The sequence below is a fragment of the Diplotaxodon limnothrissa genome, linkage group LG19, assembly GCF_057381915.1.
Source record: "Diplotaxodon limnothrissa isolate DT_005_m linkage group LG19, D_limnothrissa_male_GT1.1, whole genome shotgun sequence".
In the NCBI taxonomy this organism is placed as follows: domain Eukaryota; kingdom Metazoa; phylum Chordata; class Actinopteri; order Cichliformes; family Cichlidae; genus Diplotaxodon; species Diplotaxodon limnothrissa.
In genome coordinates this window covers 19,886,612-19,914,320 of record NC_140614.1, presented here as the reverse complement: position 1 = coordinate 19,914,320, position 27,709 = coordinate 19,886,612, and the positions used below count along the sequence as shown (strand labels likewise).

The 27,709-nt window shown below is 40.0% G+C and overlaps 2 protein-coding genes across 9 annotated transcripts in view; one reads left to right on the top strand and one right to left on the bottom strand.

Annotated features, from left to right (window-relative positions):
• ccdc177 (coiled-coil domain containing 177) overlaps nt 1–27,709 on the top strand; it is a 61,003-nt gene that overhangs the window by 85 nt on the left and 33,209 nt on the right. Inside the window, exon 1 of one of the 2 annotated variants that reach the window (XM_085342965.1) lies at nt 23,079–23,192. The exons of the other annotated variant lie outside the window; for it this stretch is intronic. Coding sequence (XP_085199091.1) covers nt 23,157–23,192 — 36 coding nt within the window. The 5' untranslated portion in view covers nt 23,079–23,156. Of the gene's footprint in view, nt 1–23,078; nt 23,193–27,709 lie in introns of those variants that run through there. 2 annotated transcript variants of the gene reach the window in all.
• The window catches only part of smoc1 (SPARC related modular calcium binding 1), a 56,398-nt gene that overhangs the window by 7,302 nt on the left and 21,387 nt on the right, over nt 1–27,709 (bottom strand). For 2 of the 7 annotated variants that reach the window (XM_085342967.1, XM_085342969.1), the window contains exons 3-14: nt 27,174–27,245; nt 25,165–25,283; nt 24,860–24,959; nt 21,947–21,997; nt 21,381–21,428; nt 18,544–18,636; nt 18,076–18,156; nt 7,242–7,434; nt 5,419–5,501; nt 2,826–2,931; nt 1,774–2,018; nt 1,005–1,058 (exon numbers count right to left, since the gene is read on the bottom strand). In XM_085342967.1, the coding sequence (XP_085199093.1) occupies nt 1,005–1,058; nt 1,774–2,018; nt 2,826–2,931; nt 5,419–5,501; nt 7,242–7,434; nt 18,076–18,156; nt 18,544–18,636; nt 21,381–21,428; nt 21,947–21,997; nt 24,860–24,959; nt 25,165–25,283; nt 27,174–27,245 (1,245 nt within the window). The remainder of the gene's footprint in view (nt 1–1,004; nt 1,059–1,773; nt 2,019–2,825; nt 2,932–5,418; nt 5,502–7,241; nt 7,435–18,075; nt 18,157–18,543; nt 18,637–21,380; nt 21,429–21,946; nt 21,998–24,859; nt 24,960–25,164; nt 25,284–27,173; nt 27,246–27,709) is intronic. The other 5 variants (XM_085342966.1, XM_085342968.1, XM_085342970.1 and 2 more) reach the window with 4 other exon arrangements.

Here is a 27,709-nt window from a genome sequence, read left to right as displayed (position 1 = left end):
TTGCCAACATGTCAGAAGGGAGAAACCTCATACAGATGAGCTCTACTCTTCCTCAAATGCTTGAAATCCTTCAGCAAAAAGCACACACTGTAAACGGTAAATATATCAAGCAAGAACCCGATGACGATCCGGAGGACAGTGCCTGATAAGATTTAAGGGCTGACAAAGGCAGCTTCACTTAAACCACTTAGGCCATTAAGGAACAGCTAGGCATACCTGAACACAATGGCTGTCTCTTAGTCAAGACAGTGAACAATGCCATATGTTCTTACAGGCTCTAGCTTCTTTCTGCAGGCTCTCTCCCTCTTCTTGTCTTTATTTCATACTTCACTTTCTCCACAATCATCAGCAGCTTATAGTGCCTGAGTGGCAGCATTAGGAGCCATATAAAGCTGTCAGGCCATTTACCTCCAGCTCTTAAGCATGAAGGTGATAGATTCAGTGACTGTAGTGAAACAGCTAGACGAGCCTCCTCTGCTCCAGCAGAGGAGGCTGTTTATCCTGGCAGCCATGCCCGGGGTCCAAGAACCCTGACGTTATGCCCGCTCAGAGCCACTGTTCTGCAGACACCGGAGGGCAGAGCCAGGGTAAACACATGACCTCAGTGTTATGTGGCGTTGAATAGGGCTGGCGGTTAGACTCAGCAGCACCAGTGGGATCAATCACCACTCACTGAGGGGAATCCCGTTAGAGTGATCAAGAGGAGAAGAAGACAGGAAGATGGAAAAGAGCAGCGGGACGGACTTAAAGGTCGATTGATGAGTTGGTCATAATTTATTTGTTGTTGCTGTGACTTACAAAAAAATGTAATTAACTAGTGGGCCAAAGTAATTGTGTGTTGATAACAAATCACACAGGGAATAGCATGCACTAGTACTAGTTTTAAATACGCCAGACTGTCACATTGCACATGTACGAATATGTGTTAATGGATTATACAACAAGCCAACTACAGCTCCTGAAGCAAGAAGCAGAGTTAGTGAAAGCGTATTAGTTTGCCTTACTGAACAAATTTGTCCCTTGCCTTGTCCCTTGGTTGCCACTTGTTGTTGAGCTACCTGCAAAAAAGAGAAACTGTGATTAAACCTAATGGGAGTGGATGTCTTCTTTTTGGGTTTGTTGGGTCTTTTTTTTGGTCACACAGCAAATGTTATATTTTAAGTGCTTAAGGTAATTTGGCTATTAATGGATATTAATGCTTAAAATATAATTTCTTAATATTCAGCACCAAGTAAAATTCTACTCTCCACAAATATTTGAACTGCAGCTGCTCTGAGAATCGTCGTTGTTGTTAGGCTTGTTTGACAAATGCTAATAGTCTCTATTAGGAGCAAACTTATTATTAGTACTTCAGTTTTCCTGCCCAGACTGTATGTGTCTAGGATTGGTTAATGCATCAGTCTTGTCTAAATATTCATTAGTGGGTGCTGAGTGCATTAGCCTTCTTTGGACTGCGAACTGATTCAACTGTTTGTCACTTGCAGTACAGTTACTTCATCTTTTACTTAAAATTACTGTCTTACTGTGACTGACTTCACATTTTTAAGCTATGAAACCATAATTATGTTTATTAAACTATGTAACAATAATGAAATATTAACAACAGACTAAAGCCATAAAAGAGTTGCAGATGAGCTCCTAATGCCAACTGGCATCTCTGTCCAGTTGCTGAAGGAGGCCAGCCATGGTCTTACTGCATGGTTGTGCTGGCACAGCACTCTCAGTCATTTTGATTTCCTAGTTTTCTCCTCAGCTTCCTTCTTCCTCTCTTACCCTCCTTGCTGACGCCCAGGCAGCCTTTCAGCTCCTGCAGGGAAATGGCTTTGTCCTTATTCAGATCACAGTAGTCGGTGAACTTTCGGGCACATTTCTTGGGTTTGGCTTTCTTCTTCAAGTACTTCTTGAAAGGCTTTAGTTCCTTCTTGTTGATGTCTTGACTACCATTGTTATCCAACTGGGCAAAGTACCAGTGCACCACCCTCTCTTCTAAAGTGTGACTGGGGTCAGGCTCCACAAACCTGAGTAGATACAACAGGCAACAGAAACTGAAAAAGAAAATCTGATGGAAACTCTTCAAAAAGTAATGTGAGGGCAGAATTACTTTTGGGACATTCACCACATCAATAGCCACAACTTGGTCAAATTTACTGTTAAATTACAGTAAAGTACTAGCAGAGAAGTTTCCAGGACTGGGCTCACATTTTGCAGTGTCTACAGTAATCCACAGCTTCTTACTATTAACAAAAATGATGTACTGTCTGGTTGCTGTTTTACAGTTATAATTATTTTAATGTTTCTATTGTACATTCTATAAAAGGTTTATTAGTACAAAATATAACAGGATGTCCTCATCCATGTACCCTGAATTTAATTTCTGGTCTTTGAATTATGGAAGATAACAACTTTGATGCACTTTCTCTACTTTTTACTTCTCAAAAGTCCATTGAAAGAAATGCTTCTGTATTCAGCATTTTAACAACCACCCTGAAGATAAAAGCTGGCAGAAAAACACAGAACACTTATCACCAAAGAAAAATATAATGTGTTATGCCAGAAAAATGTAAAGTAGATTACAGTTGATATTTCCTTAAAGGCATTTACAGTATTTAACTATATGGACACTGTTATTCCAAAATATCATTCAGCTCCATCATACACACATCTTTAGCACCAATGCATAGTAACTCCTGAAGTCTAGTGTCCAGATCTTCACATTGTGTGTCATAGAAATACTCTGTGTTTGCAATTCATTAAACCAAAAGGAAACAATGTTTTCCACGAACAATCAGCCAATATGTCAGTCTGTGGTATGTGACGCTACTTACCTCCCACCACCAGAGGGGGCTGGTGAGTTTATGGCTTGCACCATGTCTGTGGTGAGGGCATCTAACAAGCTTGTAATGAATTCCACTTTCTTGCCCTCAGGGCAGCCTGGTGCAAATAAAAGACAAAAATACACCAAAATTACCTACCACAACTAATTTGAGCCATTAGGCCGCAATGAAGAGCCTCTAAACCTTCAACACCAGTGAACCACTGTGACAGATGTCAAATAGAAAACGTCTGTTAGACCGTCAAAACCTTATATAGAGCTTAGTGACCAAGTAAATCTGTTAAAAGTGACCAGGTGAAAAACATGAACATATGAATGTATGCTTTAACAGAGGTGAAATACATTGTTTGGCTGTTTTGTTAGACTTCAAAAACACAGAGCTGAGGCACATGGGTGAGGTGGGGCAGAAGTGTGCTGTGATGAGAGAGCTTTCTTGAGCAGAGCAGACCTGTTAACTTTTATGGCACAATTTTGAACACCTTGGGTAGCTTTTTTTAATTGCCCAGATGTATTTTAAAAGCACACAAAACCAGTGCAAAATTTTCCCTCCTAATTGTGTCTCTTAAAGGGAAACTTCAAACGCAGCTGCACTGTAAACTAATCTTCCTATTCTGCCTTTTTTTTTTCAGTCTCTTCTTTTTTCTCTCGAGCTCTCTCTGTAGATCCCCCTCCTCCCCCTTTCTCTGAGGATTTGTGGCCTCCTCATCCTCTGCACCATTCACGTCTTTTCTTTCCTTTTGTGTTAGCTCAGGACAGTCTGTGGGAGGCGGGTTGATGCCCCGCCAGGTGAATCCAATTAGCATTTCCTACAGCATGACAAGCTTGAAGAATCTCTACCTCGCTGTGCTTTAATCCAAGTGTTAAATTGGGGTGTTATGAAGCGCAAACTGTTATGTTGTATGTAGCTTATGAGGCAAGGTGGTTCAGGATGTCTGCCAGCATAAAAGAAGCTGCGGGCACATGAAAGCTGCTACAAACATGATTGTTGCAGGTATAAACATAAAGAAGGGTATTTACCCTTGAGAGACTCCAAATGAGACCCCCCCCCCCACTCCCCCCTCTCAACACCTAAAATGAAGTTAAATACTGGTGGGTGTTGAACAATATATGCAGCAATACTGGTATATCTGTGACAGGCCAGCTGATAAAGTCAGGCTTTACCTACAGAGCAGACACTGTAAATACTGCATTGGCGGCATATGTATGTGGATGTGTTCAACCTTTCAATTTGAAGGCATTTGCTGATTCATGAAAAGTGTAATTTTGCTTTACTGTTTGGTGGACTTTACCATTATCACATTACAAATTGCATTGTCCTAAACAATTCTATTCAAAGTATAGCCACAGGCAACTAAGGCTTTACTTTACTACAGTTGAACTTAATGGATCTCATCCTTTGGTCTCAGAGGACGAGCTGTTATATGCTCAAAAGGACAGAAGCAATATTGTCATTATGTGTAGTTGGTGAGGCTGAACCTGTAGCCAAATGCTGTTAAGCCTCACCTCTTAAACATTCTTTTTTCACCATTGCCTTGATGTGACAGCCATGAAATATCATGCTTTGTTGTGGCGGTTCAGAACATCCCTCTACAGTACATAAAAATATCTACACTCAGCTCCCTGCAGTATCCAACACCACCAGCAGCCCCCCCACATGCCTTGCCACCACACCCCACAACACTAACACCTTCCATAAAACATACCACACATCTGCTGCACAGTCAGGAGTATGCTTGACTCTGTAAACTCACCAGATGGGGAATTAAACAAGAGTTACAATGCAGCCTTAAATGATGGGGAAACAGAGGGGCAACAAAAGTAAGTGAGCAGTAACAAGGGCAAAGGAGTATGAGCCTATGTTACGACCTCTGGCTCAGGGGGCAATCTGAGTCGTGCATACTTAAAACTTTCCAGGTTACATTCTTTAACATGGATTTAAAAGCAGAATTCATGTGGATTATTATGTAGGACCTGGGCTTTTTTTTTCTTTTTTTTTTTTGCAATAGCCACAAACAGGTATACATTGACAAACCACATCTCTGTGTATATATACTATTTTTCAGTTATTTGCTTATATCATTCATCTTAAATAGCTATAAAGAGTTTTTTTACATTATATTTTGGTATAGGTTTCTCTGTTTTGGCAGTATTGACTTTAAAAGTTCTCTTGAATATGATGCACCTTCCTTGTGGTGCTCAAAGTGCCAAAAAATAAATTTAAAAAACTTAAGCAGCAATCTCTCTTTCCAGCAAAGAGACATTGTTGTGAACAGATTCATGTAAAAATCATTTTCTTTCTACCAAACCACACTTGCCAATCCCTTCATGCTACAGAAGCTTCCATTTACCCATGACAAGCAGCCAGTCCCGGTGAGAGGGAGTAAACATTGATGCTTTCCCCCTCAGCTAAGCTGTGTTGTTGGCTAGAAGCTACTGTTTTGATATTAAAGTCCACTGACAGTTATTATTTGGAAAGCAAGTTTAATCTCTAAAGCAGCTATAAAAATTCTACCAGATAATAAATGGAAAGTTTCTGTACTCCCACAACCAAATTGGATTGAACTGCAGTGAAAAAGTGAAGTGACCTTGCAGTTCTCTGCCTTGGAATGCTTCTTCTGTGTCCGAGACTCGAGATCGTGCAGCTCCATCGCACTCAGGCGTCTGGTACCTGTTACAAAGAGGCAAGCACATGGCTGCATGAGATAGAAGCCGAAGAGGAAAAGCGTAAATCTGTCTTAGCAAAGTGTGAAAAATTGGAGACATCAAAGGAGTTGATTTCGAAAGATCTGAACAGCTAGAGAAGGAAAAAAAAAAATCATCACCTGAAACTAAAACCGAACCGAACTAAACAAAAAAACCACCACAATCCAATTAGTCTTCCATGATCTCATTTGCAACATGTAACAAATGATTCAAATTCTGACTTCTTCAAATTACAACCTCTTGCTCTCTTGTCTTTGATCTGTATGCTCTCCCTTCATCTCAGTTGACCGTGATTAACCTTTCTTTATAGCTTGATAAATAAATTGGATTTGAAGTGCACAGAGCTTTTTTTTTCTTTTCTCAAAGCCATAACAAACTGTTCAGCATTACGCGTGGCATGACTCGTTTTCTCCTGGCTATTATATCAGTGGTTCGTGAATACGATGGAAAATGGAGCACATGTGTTTGATTTGTCTTTTTTTTTTTTTTTTTTAAGCAAAAGCAAGTTATCAACTCTATATTTTTTCACACAGTCTGCACAGCCACTGATCCAAGATGGGGATATCTGATGGATGACTCTGCACATTGCTGTTTGGAGAAGAGAAACTGGGATGTATGACATGAGTTCTAGTCCAAGTGTATTTTTATGTGAAGGAATAATCACCTCAGGGTTTTCATAAAAGAGCTCTGAAATGCAGATCAGAATTTGCTCTGTCTAAAGTTTCCTGTTGTGCAAGTGATTTATCCTAGGGTGTCAAAAAATAAATAAATATGCCTTCTGGTATCTTATTGATTTGAAACTAAACTTGAGCTATTGTCTATTCAAACAGAAGACCATATCTTCAAATTTGAAAAATGTCTTTACTTCAGCTTGTAAAGCATTAAGCCTTTTGGAGAGAGAGAATGACGATTCCTTTTCAGGAACAAAATCAGTTCATTTCTTCACCAGTGCATGCTTATAGTCCACGCTTTGTCTTTGTCTCGCCACTTGTTTGAAGTTGTAATATTCATCTTCTGATTACAAATCACGAAAACATTTTACAGAAACAAAACATGAGCAGTGAACACTCATTTTTTTCGAACGTGTTTTTAATTCAGAGATCCCCCAACATGAAGCTCGTGCACAAAAAATACTGTGCTTTCCTCAAAGCAATGTAAACAGTAGCAACTGCACTAAAAACAAAGTCATTCCAGAAACAGAGTGTTTATAGCTAGCTAACCGAAATTCACATAATCTTGGAACTAATTGCTTTGGCAAGTGAACTGGCAAGAGAGCTTGGATCCAAAACTTTCTGGATAATATAACTGACCAGTCTGTCAGTGGGTCCACCACTTTAGTCTGACTTACAGCAAAAAGGTGTGTTATTCTTGAGCTTCTCCTTTGTTGATCCAAGTGAATTATTTTGGGGGATTGATTGCCTCAAATTTTGGAACCAATATGTGCTTTTCAGGAATGGATTCCTAGATTGGTGATTATGACTCCATAATCATTCATTCTCAGATGCCCTCAAATTAACTACCGTAGAGCACTCTTGTTTAAAATTAGACAGATTATTGTTTTTAACACATTTCAGTAGTCCTGTTATTAGCATGTCAGTTATTCATATGATGGCAGACAGACATGCATATCAAATCAATTAAAAACATCTGTAACTACTATAATAAATGATATTGTTTCTTTACGTGATTTTTCTGATAATCTTACCTGGTAGAGGTTCCAGGAATGGGGCGTCCCGTGTCCACCAGAACACACCAACAGTAGCCTGTGGACTGGTGGCACTGGACGGCCTTGTAAAGGCCTCCAGGCCCACAGTCGGGGATGAAAATGGCCTCACGAGGATTCTGCAGAGCCTCTTCCAGAGCACTCTGTCTCTCCTGGTCACAAGAGGGAACTTTCTCTAAAAGTATTAGAAACACACTCAGTACAGGAAAATAACAGATTTGGGAAACCAAATACAGACAGCACATATACAAAAAATTACTACTACTAAATTAAAATGTGAAATATGTGGAACAGGGTTCTGGAAGTGTTCACTGCAAACCAGATGTTGGCCTCTGATAACATTTTATGTGGCCTGTGAGCACAAAAAGGGAAAAAATCCATTAATGTGCATTTTATTCAGGACATAAATGACAATTAACAACATAAAGCCTTATGTCCTGACCAGGCAATTTATAAATACAAACCAAAAGTTTTAATATGGGCATTTTCCAGTGAGACTCAGTCATGTACTGGCTGTACAAAGAATCAGTCACACAGTTCCCAGAGACCTGTAACCATCTCGTAACTACCGGTCATGAGGAAAATTTGTATTCTCCAACAGGTTGCAAATGGTTGCTGAGAGTTACTATGAAATTGATTGCTGTTCTGTTAACTCAGGTCTAGAAACGAGTCGGTGATTCCCACGGTAATCATCAGTCACTAAGGAAAAGTGTGTACTCCATGAGCAGTTGGCAAGGGGTTGCTAGAGGCTGCTGGAGGTCACTAACAGGTTGCTGTGGTCATTTGTAGTTTGGATGGAAAATGCTGACTTGTCTGCAAATATTCAACTTTTACTTTGAAATGTGTTTCAGGTTTGCATTGCACTTTTTCCAAGTTTCACTACACCTTCAAGAATAAATGACATGTGTTTCAAGAGAAGTAAACATCGTCCATGCAAACTATAAGCAACCACAACAATTGTAAAGCCAGCAACCTCAAGCAATAACTTACCTACCAGTCGCAGACACACTTTTTTTCGCAACCTGTGGTTATCAGGGTGTCACTGACAGGTTCCCTCTGAGACTCAGACCTGAATTAATGCCATTTTCACATGTGTGGTGACATATGTTGGGTGAATGCGCCCTGCCCCTTTCTTGAATTCAGCTGCCATCCGGTTCTCCTGAGAATCAGCCACCTGACAGTATAAAAGCTAGGGAAGAGCTGCTTGGTCAATATGCGTTAGGACCAGCCTTGAGAGTATTGAGCTATAGTGGTGTCTTGTCTGAGCTGTGACTGAGAGTTTATCTGGGGGTCATAGCAGTAGATATTACCGGACAGAGGTTTATGTAAGAAAGTAAATGTTCCATTCAGTCATTTGTTCTCCCAGCACCTTTGTGCAAAGTCTGTGTGAGCCCATGTTAAAATACTGCACAGCAAGCATGTGGATGCCAGGCATACTCCCTCCAAGCATGTTCCAGGGAGGCAATTGTCACTGTTTAGTAACAACATTGGGTTACGGAGAGATAGTCACATTCTTAACTGCAGATTTTTTTTTAAAAATCAAATAGGTCTTTTGTTAAATCACCAATTTTTGACCACCCCAAGAGTAATGCCATTAGCAGCAAAGTTAAATTATGGCTTTACCCACCGCAGTCTTACATGTTTCTGCTCAAAAACAGGCCTCAACCCTTGAGAGATGCTCCTGCAGCACCTTGTCTCAGTGGATGAAGAATGTATTTATATTCACATCCATTTAATCCATTGCTCACTCTTAAGCCACGTCCAACAGAGCTAACTGCTGAGATGGTTACCAAGGTGATTAAGTGTGCTTTGGTTGCTGCAAATCCATTCTTCATTTTACATTCAAGTACGCTATGATGAAGCCTTAAGCAACAATAACAGAGCCACAGTGACTTTTCTTCAAGGTGGTGACATGTGGTGGTGTTTTCACATTAAGGGGCTGACTAGTGCCAAGACAGTGCCTGCAGTCTCGGCTTTTGCTACCAAAGAATAACAGCTGTATCACACAGCCCCTGCCTATTTCAGATCAGCATCAGAGAAGTTGAGCAGTGAAAACAGAAATTAGATTTCTGGTCTTTACATAATTTAAGACCATCCAATAAAAAGCGGGTTGTATTCAACCCCTTTACGTTAGCAACCACAATAGCAAATCAGTAGTTGTGAGCACTGCTCTGGGCATTTCAGAATCTGTTGCTGTTGATTTAAACATGTAGACATGGTGAAGTTGACCTGCTTAAGCCCAAACCAAGCATCAGAATAGAGAAGAAAGGTTATGTGAATGTAGCATGATTGTTGGTGCCAGACAGGCTGCTCTCAGCATTTCAGATCTACTGGGATTTTCCCACACAACCATCTCTAGGGTTTGGAGAGAATGGTGAGAAAAAGAGAAAATATCCAATGAGCTGCAGTCCTCTGGGAGAAAATGCCTTGTTAATATTAGAGGTTAAAGGAGAATGCCCAACCTGGTTCAAAATGATGGGACGGAAACAGTAACTCAAATAATGACTTCTCACAACAAAAGTATGGAGACGAACATCTCTGAACACGCAACACATTGAACCTTTTAGTAGACTGGATGCTACACAGGCTACCCAAAAATAAAAAAAAGAAGATTGAAAGAAAATTGCCTGGTCTGATGAGTATTGCTTTCTGCTGACCGTCATCTAAAATCCACAGACTTCCTGATTATTGCAGTTAACCATGACCATACCTTTGTGAACACTCCAATCATTTCTTGGTTTCTTGTACCTAAATGGCCTCCACAGTCACCAGAGCTCATTCCAATAGAACAACCTTGGGGTTTTAGTGGATCAGGATGTGGTACGAATCATGCCAATATGGACCAGAATCTCTGAGTAACGTCCCCAGCAACATATACAATCAACATTAAAAACAATGAAAGCAGTACTGAAGGCTTTAAAAGGTCCAACCCATTACTAAGAAGTTGTACCTGACAGTAGCTTTGAAGTTTTTAAATTACACACATAATACCTTGTGTAACTCTTTTCTACATGGTTATAGACTCCCTCTCCTCTTTCCTACACCTGTATTTCAAAAGCAAATATAATGATACTATCATGGTCTTTTTACAAATTCACAATAACACAGAAAGCAGTGTTCTGGAACCTTAGCAGGAAATAATAATAAAAATCACAGTGCTGATTTAAAGGCTGACATTTAAATCATAATGCTGTGCTTAGAGTACAGAATATTATTGTCTGTTACAATGGCTGCCGTATCCATTTAGTCATAAAAACTTGTCTTTTTATGACTGAGACACATGACAGATCTACACTGGTCCCTGATCAATCACGGCTGCCATCTTTCACGAGATGCCTGATGTCACTGGATGGAAGTTCAGGAAAAGAGTGTAAACAGCCAATGGTAACCAGATAGTATTACGATACTGGCTGTCTTGTGTTTAATAGTTCCACCTAGCTACTCCAGCAACATTATTCATCTTTTGCTTTGCTTTGTTTCCAGTTTTGCAAAGCTGAGCAGGGGAAAAAGTCTAAACAGCTGGTGGAGCACTCTGTACTCACGTCAGTCAACTTTACAGAAGTGACAGAATTGTTTTGAGTCTTCCACAATTTTTCCAAGATGCAAGTCTTTCTGTGACACTGACTGACTGACTGCTGTACACGATCCTCGCTTTCATCCCCAGCTTAAACAAGTGCCCTGCTTTGTCCGCATCACGCAATAATCAAGCTGATATCATGAGCGCAAAACTTTATAGGTGGCGTTTTGAGAACACTGGGTCATGAAAAACCTAGCATGTCATTACTTCTGTTTCTTTTTGTTTTGGCAGTGACTGTGTGCAAAACAAAATACTCTCTTATCACGATCCATGGTGAAGTTAATAAAGGTGGAGATGACGGTGGTGGCAGGTTCAGCAGAAGGCCTGAGACCTAGCGGAGGAGAGTGGGAGGTGGGGAGGTCAGATTTCCTGAGCGTGGCTGCCAGCACAGAGCTAAACGTGTCCTTGCACTAAAGAACATTTTTTGTCCTGTAAGGACTCATACTCAAGTGTTCTTAGTGCTGTCCTCGCCAAGGTTCCTTCACATCCAAATTATTTGGCACTGTTTATTATACAGAGGTTATGCTGGCGCCAGGCACTAGGATTCCCAAAAGAAAATTGTTTTTGTACATATAAATGGAAAAAGGCTGGATGCTTGCAATGTAATCCTTTCAGTTTTGTGTGGACACGAAATTCAATCAACGTCATCCAGGCCTGCCTTGGATATCTGCATTTCTGCTCTATTTATTTTTTGTTTTTGTTTCTTTTTCAATTTTATTTCCCTTCCTTCGACAGGAACTGAAAGACAAGAAACACAAAACCCTCAGAAAACAAATATTGTAGTTTGGGGAAAAAAATGAAACCCACACAAGTGGAAGTCAGGAACAGTTGTAACAATGTGATCATTGTTGTTGTGATTTTCTTCAGGGCAAATTGATAATGAACAAAAGATGGCTGTCTGCAGTATCTTTGATAACACACTTGCCCCATTTTATACGTCTCACTTTGGCCATTGTTACTGAGGCTCCAGCCTTAGCAAAATAATTTTTAATCTCCTTTTTTTCTTTATTCCTATGCTTGTTGTGACCACTCTCACTTTCTCAGTCCTTTCCTCCACTCCTCTACATCTTTTTCTTTCTTTTTCTTTTACCCTGCTTCCCTCCGTCCTAATTCCTCTGTCTTTAAACCTGCTCTCCCCCCTCCGATTGCTCTCTTTTTCACTTCACTTCAATGGCTTTCAGCTGTTGGGTAATCACTGCAACATTGTCTGCCTTCTCTGCAGTTAAGATGGCAGAAATGTTAGTAATAGAGGAACTCTGTGAGGATGTATATAGGTGCATGTGTTTGTCTTTACAACACAACAAAAGCATTGAGATGATAGAGACTCATTAAAAAGATGGTGTAACTTTTGAACACATCAACCGAACAGCCGAAACCTGTTGCTGTGCACACTTATTGCCCTTTAAAGTTAAACAAGTGCATCCTGCCCTCTTGCATGACATGTAAATGGGATTACAAGAAACAAAAGTCTTTTTAAGACTGCAAATGTTTAAACAAAATCATGCGCATTAATGACATGATCGCATTATATCCCTTCAGCATTTTTGTTTTTCTTTTGTTTGCTTCACCACAAGAGAGGAGTGGTGGTTTTTAAGTTTCTGCTTCTCTGTACACTTTTAAAAATGAGCTGCATGACAGAGCGCTTCCCCCTGCTTGCAACATTTGATCAACAGCACGTCAAAGTCTGGCAACACAGCATCTGTTTGAAAAATGGACCTTGCTTTGCTTTGCCTAAGCAAACACATTTCACTAGCACAATCTCCACATCGCTCTAAATCAGAATTATTGAGTGTCCAGAGACAAAGCCTGTAAATGAATAACGCAGTTTAACGGGATGTCTGCTCCATTAGGACTCAGGTTATTTCACTTTGTATTTAAAGACAGGAAGGTTTAAATAAGGACTGTTATGCCAAATCTTCTCTGCTTAGAAATGATTTTATCCAGAAGTTAATAAAGCAGTTTGTCAGTATAAGGAGCCCTGCCAGTCTCTGCCCTTGTTCTAGAGTCAAGTGGAGAAATTGCCTGGTGGGTAGAGAGATTTATTCGCTGTCTCTTCCCTTTCGCGTGCCGAATTGCCCGAGTGAGTGAGTGTATGTGTATGAATATAATACAACAATATATCACCTTGCTAGTACCCATTTGGACAGCTTTTGCCTTTAGAACTGCCTTGATTATTTTTAATTTATTTTTGATCTGTGCTGACTGGACAGCGTCACAAAGTTGCTCCAGATTTGTGACCTGCACATCCATGATGTGTATCTCCTGTTCCACCATATGGAGTTACTCTATTAGAATGACATCTGGTGACCGTGGAGGCCATTTTGAGTACAATGGACTCACTGTCATGTTCAAGAGACCAGTCTGAGATTATTTGATGTTTGTGACATGGTGTGTTATCCTGCTGGTGGAAGCTTTTGAAGATTAATAAACTGTGGTCATAAAGTTAGGCTGTGGCATTTAAATGATCAGCTTGTACTTTTTTTCTTGGTTAAATGATTATAAAAATTACAAAATTGCTAGAAAATTCTAAAGACAGAATGGATCCATGAATGAAGTATGAGAAAGGGCAGTTTTTGCAGTGAAGAAGAATGGGGTTTTAAATCTTTTTAGGGTTTTAATGTTTTCAAAACATGTTAAAAAGGAAGAAGGCAAAGCATTAAGGATATTAACAAAAGACAAACAATGGACTTTTTTTTTACTAACCAATCAGAAGACACGCTGTAATTGTGTATGCTGGAGCTAACAAATTACAAATTAGTTATTTAATTTATTGATTTCCTTCTTGAGTTATCGCATTCACAAGATTTTCAGAAGACTTGACCTCTGACCTTAACCTTCAGGTTGATGCTACTGCAATTCAAATCCAGCTGAGATTTTTAGTAGATACACCTTTGGCATCAATTTGAAACTCTTATATCGCCTCGTTCTCCAGTTACAGCATTGACAAACATGGGCGTCAACGGCACCCACACCTCCAGCTAATGACAACGGTCCGAGAGCCTTTTACGGCTGATGGGTAAAAGTGATAGATGTGTTTTTGTTCCTTTGTTGCCACAAAGTCTTGTAGCTAAAAGAATTTGTGACTGATCTTTACTAGGGATGGGTACCGGTGTCCGGTGCCATGATGGCACCGGTTCTGACATAAACGGTAGTAACCAGACCGAAAAGCAGCGCACATTTCGGTGCTTTATTTCGGTGCTTTTTTTTTTCCTGAGCTGTGATACACTTCTAGCCAATCATTTTACGTTTCCGAGGATAGTAGGCGGGGCCAGGTACGTACGTTCTGTTAGAGCAGAGCTACAGATTAAAAATGCCCAAGGCGAAGCGGTCAAAAGTCTGGCTGTACTTCACAGCAAAATATGCAAACTCAGCAGCCTGCAACAAGTGCTTTAAGCTGATACTGTGATACTGTCAAAGGAGGTAACACCAAGAATCCGATTAAACAGCTGGCGACGCATAGCGTTTTTTTTAATAGCCGAGAAATGCGCTGTATTTGATAGTTTGCTGCTAGACCTCACACCGTGCACGTCGGGTGGGTTGCCAGTTATCGGACCCGGAGCAACATCCCCCAAAAACCCGAAGAATAGAGTCCTGGCCCCTAGCTCTGCCAGTGTAGCAGAAATGATGAGGATGATGATGCAGCAGCAGCCGTTCTTCTCTGCGTGAGTAGCTTCATGTTGTTCGTGTGTAATTTACGTTGAGTAGGCTAACCACGTTATTACATTAATGCATGTAAGGTGAACTAGCAAACACCATCGTAGTTACGTGGCTGTCTTCTTGTTTGATGGCAGATACTCCCTTCACCCTGGCCAAAAAGGCTAAAATGACCAAAGAAAAAGTGGAAAACAGTTAAACATGAGAGGTTTTTGGACAAAGTTTGTGTTTTTTCCATTGATTAAGCACTTCTTCCAGCCAAGAGTGATACCATATATGCCACATAGCTGCAGAAAAGGCACACATTGTTATCTTTTTACCAAAAAAACAGCTGAACATGAGAGGTTTTTGGACAAAGTTTGTGTTCTCCATTCTTTAAGCACCGGTTCGAGCACCGTTTAAGCACCGGCACAGTTTCAAAAGTACCGATTTGGCACCGGTATCGGATAAAACCTAAACGATACCCATCCCTAATCTTTACATTGTTGAGGTATTTTTTCCTGTTTTTTTTTTTTTTTGGCAGATAAAATGCACATGCAAAATGTGACCTCTGCCTTAAAAAGTACCAGCAAACAATGCTACAGCTGCCACTGTTAATGGAAGAGATGCTATCAGTACCAACCTGCTTTGCAATGAGGTAAAGTCACTACATTTAGAAGTCCTGCCCTCTCATGTTAAGTTTATTTCACCCCTAAACTGAGAGTAGCTTTTTCACTTATTGTAATATTACTAATACTTAAAGTAAAATATACTTATTTTACTTTATTGTATTTATTTCAGATTAGTTTTTACCTAATTAATTTTTCATACTGTATTATATGTAAGTTATATGCCCTTCTACATATTTCATATATGTTTGTTGTGAACTTTGAACTGCTATAACAAAGGAGTTTTCCCACCAAAACAAAATATATCTTACCTCTTCTTTTCTTTATCTGAAATGTACAGTAAGCTACATGGACAGTATAATCAACATGTGCAAAGAATTGTGAATGCTGGTATCTCAAAGTACAATAAAAAATAATTTTTTTAAATAGGTAACATTGTAACATAAGAAATTATTTATATTGTGGATATTTTGTAACGTAACAAGTACTCTTAAAAGTAACATTACCCAGCACTGGTAACTAGCTCATTAAATTAAAGAATTACAAAAGAGCCAGTGCACTTAAGAATGTAAGCAGAAGAAGTGTACTGATACAAGTTTTCAAGAACAAGGATGATGTGCAAAACTGTTGTAGCTATAGAGGGATAACGCTGAAGCTAGGTTAAGATCAGAATTCATGAGTATTGGTGAAAAAGTATAAAGAAGGTCAAAAGGAGTTACACAGTGTTCTTGCTGATCTAGAGAAAGCATATGATGCCAAGAGAATGGCAGAGAGGGTGGTGCTGGATATGTATTGCTGGACAGTAAGACAGCGGTGAGGTGTGGGGTGGGAATGACAGATGGGTTCAGAGTGGGGATGGGATTACACTGGGGATGACACTGCCTGACAGATGAGGTCAGGCAGGAATTTCCTTGACTATGATGTTATGATCTGTGGTGAGAGTAGGGAGCAGATGGAAGAGAGCCTGGAGAGGTGGAGGTATTCTCTGGAGAGAAGAGGAATGAAAGAACGACAGGATACATGTGTGTGACTGAGAGGGAAACGGGTGAAAAAGTGAAGGAGACAATTTTAAATACCCGGGGTCAACCATCCAAAGCAACGGACACTGCACAAGAGAGGTGAAGAAGAGAGTGCAGGTGGGGTGGGTGGAGAAGAGTGGAGGGGGTGATTTGTGATAGAAGGATAGCATGAAGTGTAGAAGGGAAGGTTTACAAGATGGTAGTGAGACCTGTTATGATGTATTTTTTGGAGATGGCGGCACTGACAAAAAGACAGGCAGAGCTGGAGAGGGCAGCGCTAAATATACGGGATGGACAAGATTAGAGAAGACAGACAAACTTAGCGAGGAACGGTTGTGATTGTTTGGATATGTGCAGACAGGAGGGATGGTGGATATATTGGACAAAGGATGTTTAATATGGAACTGCCAGGCAGGAGGAAACCAGGAAGACCACAGAGAAGAGATTCATGGATGAAGTGAAGGAGGATATGAAAAGGGCTGGTGTGGCAGAGGAGGATGGTTGGGATAGAATGAGATGGAATCAGACGATCAGCTGTGGTGACCCCTAAAGGGAGCAGCCAAAAGAAGAAGAGGTTTAAGTACACTTCCTCCAGTAACTGTTATTTGCTTTCCAACTTTAAATTAGGCACAGGCACACAATCTCCTTTGACAACACACACAAACACACACGCGGTTTGCAATCACATGCAGATGTAGACACACACACACACACACATCGCTCATGCCTCAAATGTGATGACATCTCCCCCTCACTCGGCCTTGTCGCTTGTCCTTTGAGGACACCGGATGCTAATTTGAAACGGGAAGCTGGTGTTTCCACAGAAGTTTCAAAGAGCTGTCACAGCAAATACCTCTTAGATAAAATACACCCCTCAATGCTGACCACAGTTTCCCCTGCCACATCACCATCATTCATAATCCCAGGAAACCCCAAGGTACAATCAAGTATTTGTATGCCTCATTGTTTGCAGCGTAGCATGTAAAATCAGATTTTGTGGTAAATGGCAGACAAAAAGGTTTAGGATGAAAGAAGAGTTGTGAGATTACATAGATGCCTCAACAATATTTAGATGCAAAATACTGAGGTGTGCAAGAAGACGGGCAGACAAACTACTGGTGAGATGTGGTGAATTTTTTTCTTTTTTCCTTTCAGTATTTTAACGGCAAAAACTACAGGGCTTACAAGTCTGCAAGCTTCCACATCAGTTTTCATGGGTATTTGATTTCCTGAAAGTCTGATTAAATCATAAATGCTTTTTTAAACACTCGTGGAAACATTATAGCTCAACACAAACACAGTAAGTGCCTGATTTGCACTTTCCCCCCCCCATTTTTTCCATCTTTAGGAGATACAGTCTGAATGAAAGATTTATTATTGAAGAAAATAGACTGTTTTTAGACTTTTGAAGATTTACATCAACCCATATATATCAGCTAACCAATATATCCATCTACTCCTAATACACATATGCTCACACAGGCCACACTTCATTCACTCCTCGACTTGGTACAGCCATCAAACCGCCCAGAGTTTAGTGGACACGTCAAGGCGTAATTAAAAAGGAGACAGAGAAAGCTAAACAAATTACACCAAAGGAATGAAACCACAAAACATAACCCTGGCAGTGTAGGTCTGTCTTCAAGTTAAAACAGATTACATTTCATGGCAAGCTGGTGGTTTTGAAACTGGTTACACCGGAGCCACGTTTATATATACTTTGTTTAGGGTTCTAGCAACTTCTCTGATAGCTTTCATATCTTCCAAAGGTCAGTATGGCTAATTATTTAGCCTGAGTATGTAAAAAGTGTGGCAGAGAAGAGCTGAGTTTATCAGCATCCAACAATGCTATATTTTAAAGGCTTCACGCACACAAACTTGCAAATTAATGCATACCCCTAATGCCTTTATTTTAGAGAATATGTGTAGAATAAGCAGAAAATTTTTCTTTCACTCACCTGGTTTCCTGGAAGAGGAGCTGTTCTTTTTGTTCTCCTTGTAAACCAGCTGTTTTATCCATAGTGTTGGAGCAGTTATCTCTGCAGCGACAGAATGACAAGTTCTAGACAAATAGCTTTCACACATTTAGGTGATCTCGAGAAAATTTTACACACAGCCGTGCTTTATTTAACCTCACCAGTAGCTACTTATTTGAAAAGCAACATGCACAGCCAAGCTTTGCCCACAAAACCAAAGCTAAAATTGCATCCAAGATCCCAGTTTTTCCAAAAATATCAAATGTATCATTTGGTATTTTAACATCTGGCCTTTTCCATTTGATGTAATGGTGCATTCTTAAGACATGGGATGTAAGCACACAAAGGAGCAATGCTGTCAGCTGCCTTTAAACCTATGAGTCATTATAAATATACCGTATGCACACTAATTATCTAAGCGACTGTGTAGGAGTTATTGAGGAGGCTTACCATCACCCTCAGGGGGGACATGAGTCTCCATGGTGGGTGTGGGCTTGGAGCCATCATCTGGGTTAAGGGTGAGAAAGAAACGGAAAGAGACTACTATTATTGAGGTTAATACAATCTACTCTCCAGAACTGTTGAATGGTTGGGATTTGCACATGGCCCGGCCAAGACAGACAGACAGACAGACAGACTGAATAATATAGAAAGGAGAGAGAGAGAGACAAACACCCACATGTGGTCCTGCACACATGCATCAATAAATCATCCTCACACCAACATGATCAGCTGCACATTTAGCACACTCACTCACACTCGCAGTGTAAACCACACACCCAGACACTCACACGAGGAGGACACCGCTCCTCAGGACAAATGCAGTGCAGATGTAGCATCAGAAAGCTGCATCCACAGTTAATGCAAAGAGGTGAAACTGTCTGTGTCGTCATTCTTAATTGTCAAATTATGTTGTAATGTATCGCTAGGAAGTAGGTCAACTGGTTAGTCTGCCCAAAAATGTTTGTTTTTGGTGAGATCTCAAGTTCCTTGAATGCATTAAAATTTGGAAATAATATACTCATGGATGTCCAGGGAATTTACCAAAGTGAATTCGGTGATGGTCTCATCGTTAGTTTACAATCACGTCACGCTGGAAAATTACTCCTTCACACCTTGGTTAAGTAGAAGGATATATAACAAAACCAGTTTAAAATGGAATCACACGAGTTTTTACAAAAATAATACGAGGTCATTTATTCTCCCAAGCGGATACGCATCACTCAAGCATCATCCTCGGGGCAAAGTCTTCAAAACACATGAAGTACTAGATAATTAACTGTCTCGGACACTAAAATAAAAAACACTAATAAGCCACAGAAGAATCTAATTAAGCAATATTTTCCTCTTTTTTCCTTTCGTAAAATATGCCAGTGTAGAAGGAGACTTAGAAGTTGTCGTGACTCCCTTGTTTTTGGCAGATGCAAATATGCAGCTCACTTTAACTACTAACCAAAACTACAAGTAATAAAATTGAAGATCACAGTATAAACGTTTATTCTTATTCATTACAGTTAAACACTGGTAAAATATTTGTGTCTCTGCTCCCACACTGAGGGCCAAATAAACTGCTGTCTTCAGTTTTCTTGGTAAATTATTAACTAAATATTTGACTTTCCTCCCTTAAACACATTAAATTCTGGCAATGCTAAAGTTCATATGGGTATAACAAAAATACAACAATTTAACTGTTAAGCAAAAACTAAAAACATTTCAAGTCCGTTTTTTTACATTTATAGATGTGATTATAAAGTTTTGCAACTCTGCCTATTAAAGATTCAAGAATGCTTTCTGGAAGTCGCCCTCTGTTATCACATGAAGACTTTTGAGTTTGCTATGTAGCCCACAATCGCACACTGTTTCAAAGTGGCAGGTGAGCAAAGCTTTTATTGGCGAGGTGAAAATACTCCTGCATTTCAATTCACTGTGACCATGTGCACAGTGCACACCTAATCTTTTCCCTCTGTGCAATATAGTAGACCTCCATGCTGTCAGTCAGATCCTATCAAGGCAAATTCAAACCCTGTGAATGATGAGCATGGTCGTGACTGTCATTTGCTGCCTTTGGATGGAAATTTCTGTCAAAAACTGCTGTTTGGTCTCAGGAGCCAGAGCCCCAGCTCTCATTCTCCACTATACTCTGCAGTGACGTAGAAGTTGATAGTTTGCTCCCTACAAAAGTCTAAAGTCCATGTTTATATACCCCTTGCAGTTAGAGTAGAACTGATTTCTAAAAACTGCAGCTGCATTGAAAGTAACCCAGGGGCACCAAAGAGGGTGACCTTGTAGGGAAAACTGGTAAAATTTAAAGTAGCTAAGCTTTTAGGTAGAGTTGCAAAACTTTAAAGGATCTCATGTAATGCTGTGAATTGAACTGCCTAGAATACTCACCCACATGCGGTATTGTAGCATCTGGAAAATTCCTTGGGAAATAATTCAATCAAAAGCAAACAACAGAGAAACTTTGATTGGAGATAAACACTAATGTTAAGTTCTTAAATCAGATGACATGTCAGTAATGTTAAAGAACCTGAGGTCAAACTGACCTATTCAGGTTGAACTGTAAATAAAATGCAGTAGTCACTGGGTCGGTCTTGGTGTAAACCCAGGTGAAACAAAGAATGAGCAGCAGCGTTTTTGTTTTGTTTATTAAATATCTCTCTTAATTTACCATACATGAGAAGTCTATGTGTAAACCCTGCTAGAGTGTGATAAGCATGTCAAAATAACCTGTAACTTACTGCAATTGTCAAGTGGTGTGAAACGGCATCGGCAGAGAAGCTTCGAGAGACTGCCCACTTTTTTTCAGTTTAAAGAAATTCCTTAAGATCTGTTTTCTGTGAGATTTCTGAAGCAAAGACCGATTTTTAGAGGCTCAGTAGAAAGTCTCCTCAGTGTTTCTTTAATTTCTTGAATTAATTCTATAATGTTCCATATTTTACCATTCCTGGAGGGTGGGGAAAAAAGCATAACTTGAGCAAAACCAGTCAAGATTTTGGACAGATTTGTTAAAACTGCTATGGTTAAAGATGAACTGTCACTTGAGGGATGCATTAGACAGTGGTGCATATATTTGAGATCTTTATAATAAATTCAGCATCATTTGCATCTTATAAAAGGGGGGAAACATCTCTTGGTGTTGTTTTTAGATTCCCTTTAACAGTGAAGGCCAGTACGTGTAAGTTTGTGTTCTTCACAAATGTTGACTTTGCATGGATCACATGGAGTAAAATCAGGTCAAAACACTTTTAGGGTACATGCACACATAACAGCAGATCACAACTCACCTTTTCTATCTGTGTTTGGTGGCCCTGGTGGCTTATCAGTTACTGACCCTGGGAAGAGGAAGAAACAGTGTAAACCAAAGACTAGACAGTAACAGCCAGTAAAGTTAAATTTAAAGGATTTGTCTTCAAAACTGTTTTTTTTTTTTTTGTTGTTTTTTGAGCTGGTAAAATAAATAAAAAAATTACCAACTTACAGCAAGTAAATATGTTTTTATTTCTTTTAAAACAGTCGACACAGGAAACATCAGAAAAACCAGCACTCCTACTGATTACCCAATCCACTGGTGTCTCTTCTTTTGGTTAGGTGGACGAGTACATATTGTTAGTACTATGCATAATTTTAATACAGACCAACGCAAAACTGAATGATCTGCTTCATCTGTGGAAATTAAACATGAAAGATTCCAAGTTCTAAATGTCATTCTTGTTTGGTGCATGCAGGTATTTGGTGTCATGCGTGGATGCACGGAGGGCAGGGCAAAATTAAATGGTGCAACCAATTACAATAGAAGAGAAAAATGGGAGATTCTATTTTAAGTTAAAGCAACTAGAAGGAAATTTACTACCTGACAATCCACTTGTCCCAGCATGAGTTCCCATAAATTCACGGAAGTTTCCTGCAAATGTATGCGAGATGATTGATTTGGGTCACAGTAGACAGGTGCATCTGAGCATGTCAAAGGTTATTTGATTGGGAAGGTATAGTAAGGGGCAGATGAGCTGGGCATGTACTGTTAAACTTTAGTATCCGGAGACACCAGTGGGTTTATTGTGCCCAGATTCAGGCACCAGTGTCATACATACCTTTGCAAGAAACAATGAAGATATCGGATCTTATCCAGGACAGAAAGGAGACAGGTAGAAATTGTGTTGTGCAATAAACTACATTTCAGGATTTTAAAAAGAGTGTATTTAAACACGATTACACGAGAATGCACTTTCCAACCTTTGCTAAGTGTAACTGCTTTTAATTAATCTGTTATCTAGACTCAAGTGTCAACTTTATTAGTGCAACTCGCTGGTATCTACAGACTGTGAAGCCATTTGAGTGCATTGTCATGTTCAAGAAACCAGTTCAAGATGATCTGAGCTCTGTGACATGGCACATTAATGCTTTGGAAGCAGCCATCAGGAGATGGTTAGACTGTGGCCATAAGGGGATTTATATGGTCAGCAAAAATAATTAAGAGAGGGTGTGGCATTTAAACTATGGTACCAAGTACCAGTTAGTACCAAGGGGCCTAAAGTGAGCCAACAAAATATCCCCAGCACTTACACAAATAGGGAAGAAGTACTCTTTTATGTTGTTTAGACCAAATTCTGACCCTATTATCTAAATGTCGAAGCAGAAATCAAGCAACACTTTTCCAATCTTCTGTATGAATTACAGTCTGTTTCCTATCTTTCCAGGCTGACAGGAATTGCACCGAGTGTGGGCTTCTGCTGCTGTGGCACATTTGCTTCAAGGTTAAAGGTGTTGTACATTCAGAGATGTTCTTCTGCATACCTTTGCTGTAACAGCAGGTTATCTGAATTACTGCTTTCTTATCAGCTTGAAGCGGTCTGGTCATTCTCTTCTGACCTCTGGCATCAACAAGGCCTAGAGAATTGCCACTAAGTGGATATTTGTTCTTTTTCAGACTATTACCTGTAAAGCCAAGAGATGGTTGTGCCAGAAGTTTCAGAAATCCTCAGACTAGCCCATCTGGCACAAACAAAATCACCTTTCTGCTTAATTCTGATGCTCCTTTTTAACATCAGCCAGTCATTTTGACCATGACTACACGCCTATATTCACTGAATTGCTACCATGTGAGTATACTGTATATCTAACAAAATGGCCAATCAGTGTATTTTGTATTTTTGGATTGTCAGAATGTCGTAGTTAAAGATATCATCCAAACTTACATCTTCACATTGCTTATTTTGTCAAACCAATCATCCAGAACAGATTTATGTCATATATGAACAGTAAAGCTCCAAATCCTGTAAGTTAAGGAACAGAACAAGCAAATATGATTTGGTGCAGCTCTGTTTTGGAGCAAATTCATTTTTTGCACCAAAATAAATTCATTTCAGTCTAATGTCTCTCCCTGAGTTGGCTTACAGGGGTGAAGTAAAAAATGTTTTGCAAACATTGCAAAGTGATGATGTTTGAGGAAACAGAGCCTCACGGAAAAAAGCACCAAGAATTTTCTGCAGCGTTAAACACAGAAAAGTCACAAAACTTTCAGGACCACATGTTTTGTGTGGCTGCACAAATTAATTTGCTGTCACTTTCTGTTGTGAAGGGTGAACTGAAAAATGAAGTATATGCGCCATTAAAAAACACATCTGGTGCAGAGAACAATAGAGCAAAAAAAATTATAATTAGAGCTACTTTGTCATAGCATACCTTCATAAATTGGAAAATCAGTAAGGTGAGGTTTTATTGTTGTAACGGGTGGATGGAAGTATGATCAATTTGTGAAGTTTTCTTCAAAGCATCAAACAGAAAAATGTGGCACAAGTTAGAGAGACAGAAAAGAGAAAGCACAGCAGATTAGGCAGATAGAGATCGATCAAGGAACTGAAGAGAAAAAGAAAAGGGGAGGTTTGGTTGGGGGTGCTTTGTCTGCTGAGCAGTTTCAGAGGGGCATGCGACCACTTTCACCGCACTTTCCACACAAAATTTGCACCATATGCTCTAGTGGCTTTGCAATCCAGCTCTGGCAAAGATCGCTGTGTATTATCTTCTGAGAGAAAATGATGGTGATTATCATAAAGTGTTCCCATCCAGGATGAGTGTGCAGAGCCCCGTTTGCTCTCTCTCCTCCAGCCTGCTGAGAGCACTTAGAGGTGGGGGGAGAGTTTGAGTGCCGAGAGGCCCCTGCATGTATGGCCATTAGCCTTCTCGTTGACCTTGCACCTGCTGTAAGCCACATGACATTTAATACACATGTGCCCATAGAATGGCTCGACATTTACAGACAGACCTTTTGTAACTGTCATCCAAATGCTGTGTTCACTCTTTATCCTCCATCAGGACTGGCAGGCTTCCTGAACATCATTTATAAGTTTAACTCTGTGTCCAGTAGTATCCTAAAATTATATAAAGCCTTTGAAAAAGAATTATTGCCAGATGTTTTTTGAATTATGAAAACTAGTTCACTTCCTAAAATGATTGACTGGCCCCAAAACCCAGTGACTTGGCTTCCAAGCACGCTTGCCTGCAAGATCCAGCAAACATAGCCACCACTATCATGTCTAAAAGCTTATTTTTCTGTTTTTCATACCGACAAGGAATTGTCAGGAAACATCCAACCAACTCGGATGCTTTGGTCATGCAGACTGTTAAAAATACTCCGAAGTAGAGCTGTTCAGGTAACACAAATAATTAACCATCACTTGTATGTGCGGTAATACAACAGATGTTTTAAGATGATTTGGAAAAGCTCCTCATCAACAGGTTACCAACTTGATTCCCCCCTATTTAGTACCTGAACACACTGGGGTCCTGTTGTGCACAGAGGAGCCACTCACTGGCTTGCCATCACTGGTAACACACCAGCAGTAACCGGTCAGAGTATGGCACTGGACCTGCAGAGGCAAGACACATGGAAGAGGTAAAACACATGAGAGTGTAAATAAAGAACAGGGGGTGGACTTTTCTGTCAGTGAAGAAAAAGCTCAATTTTGGGGTGATCTGAAGAGGGGGGGTACACATGAGACTAATGGAAAGAGAAAGATGAAGCGTGAAAGATTTAAAAGGGAAGGAAAAAGCCGCGGATGATTGGATACGGACCTGGGCAAATGTTCCATCTTCATTGCATTCTGGGATGAACATGGACTCTGAAGACTGAGGTCTTCTGGCTTGCTCCAGAGCCTGGTTCCTCTCAACACGACACTTGGACTGTCCTGCATCTGAAACGTATTGAAAGGACCTTCTGTTCTCAAACACTGCATACAAACCTCCAGCACTGTTTTTATGTAGTGAAGACACATGTTCTGTGCCAGTAACACTCTGCTCACACCTGTAAATACAGACACAGTTTACTGCTGTGCCTTGCTCAAGGGCATGTTTTGACAGGATGGGAAAACAAACATAATTTTATTACTTTCTTCTCAGTTTTGATTTTTAATCTGACCCTTAAAACACTTAATCAAACTTTCAGCGTGTGGTTTTTCACAAATCTGAAAAAAAAAGCTCCAACCATAATAAACCTGCAGGTAGCTCAACTCTAGAGGAGGCAGAGACTTTTTAACAGTCTTCAAAAATACTAAAACAACACATTCCTCAACACTGACCACTGCTAGTGCCAGATGTAGGCTATGGATACTTCATTGTTAGTGCTGAGGAGTGCGTCATGTACTCTACATGGATATTTGGAAATGTCAGTGGAAACTGTTCGTGCAGCACCGATGAGCTTGTCCTGCTCTCGAGGCACAGAGATGGAGGTGGCTTTAAAGGTCAGAGAATGAAGTGGGCTTCACACCAGCTGTTCACTGGTTCAAACTCCCGTCAGCAACTACTGTTTTTATTGCACTCAAAAATCCTGTGGACATGAGTTCATGTTCAACCGTTCATGTATACACAGTCACACCAGGGAGCTGACCAGTCGACCACGGTCCTCCACTTTTAACAAATATTTTTCCTGGATAAATAAAAGTTTGAAAAAGTCATCTCTGGACCTGAGTAGAGACAGACATGATGTCTCCTTTAAGCATAAAAGACTGACAGGGCCAAAATAGGGTGGTGATGTCACTGAGGAGGACAGCAATGCATGAATTTATAAATGAGACTTGTATTGTAGAGAAAATGCAGATAGAATATTGTAGTGAGACATAAAAGCAACCCCAAAATCCAACCTGAATACGTCTGATTTATGTAAATGTAAAAAGAAAGTCGAGCCCAGCAGTCGTTTGCAGGTTGTCGTCTCGTGCTTGTTAGCTGTAACAAAGCCGAAACACAGTGTATGGACACAGACAAATCTCCCTTTGAGAGACTTTGAATGATGCATAATGTGTTGATTTTAAAGCTAAATAATGAATAAGCAGGTCTGCCGGTTGAATCAGCCACAGCTTTGTGCTTGTTGTTGTTTGCGGTTGTTTGTTATACTTGTTAGCAATTTATAAGCCTCGTATTCAAATTAATCTGTTGTGTTTAATCTGAATCTCACGCACATTTCAACGAGACTTTGCCTGGCTTTGTCGTTGTAAACAAGGATTGGTTCACAAACTGCCTGCCTAAATAAAGCAGCATTTTCATTACAACAGAACAGGCCTGCTGCATCTGCAAAGACTGCGTGAGCTTTGCCCAGCTTTCCTTCCCTTGGCACAACACTGGTATTATGAAACAAAGCCACATATTACCACACAAAGGGAGTCAGATTCACTCCAAAAATGGATTTAGTCGTACTGCTGTTTTTCTAATGGATAGAAGGGGGTCTGGAAAAAAGGGGGCTACGATGCCCGGTTCCAATCTTGACTTTAGACCTATCAATCTCTGCCGTTGCTGGGTGGCTGGCATCCAGAAACTGAGGAAGTGTGTGAGCCTGGTCTGTAAAAACTTACATAGCTACACAGAGGCAGAAAATTAAAGACATCTTCTCATTTAGTTCCACTTTTCCCAGACTTTGAGTTGTGGCCACAGGCTGCAGTTACTTAAATATGCTATTTAAGATTCTAATAAATTAATTTTATTGCTTTTTTCATTTTTATTTTATTGCTTTTTCAGTGGCCATATTAGGTTATGATGAATTCTAAAACTGCATTTTAGGTTGTGTGCGGTGTTTAAGGTGTCACAGTTCTTACCTTTGAGCTCCACGTCTCTCCCTTCAGATATAGCAGTTGGTGCTAGAGCCACTGGCAACACCCAGTTTTTACCTGAATGACAAAAAGGTCACAGAGTCTGTGTGGTTTTGGCTGTTGATGCTCTTTTTTTGTACTCTTTCAGGTACTATTTAGAGTCGAGTACAATACAAAATCTCTGTACACCTTAATGAGCAACAGGTGTGACAAGGAAAACTTAAATAAACTTAAACTAAATTAAAATCTATTAGAATATTTCAAAGTATCAAAAATCTAAAAGTACAAATCCAGCTGTATTGTTTTGACATTTCAGACCAATGCAAACTATCTACCATGGCAATGCTATAGTACACCATGTGTTTTTAGGGTGATTTTCTTTTTGATCCATTTCCTCTCCAGCCCTAGATACAGATTCAGAAAATGAGCAAAGCATCAGTATAGGTAGGCCAAGTTAACCTCAACTGCAATCCCACAGGTCAGCTAATCTTAGTACAGAGTCAGTTTTTTTATCCAACCTAAAGTTGCTATGCACCTGCAAG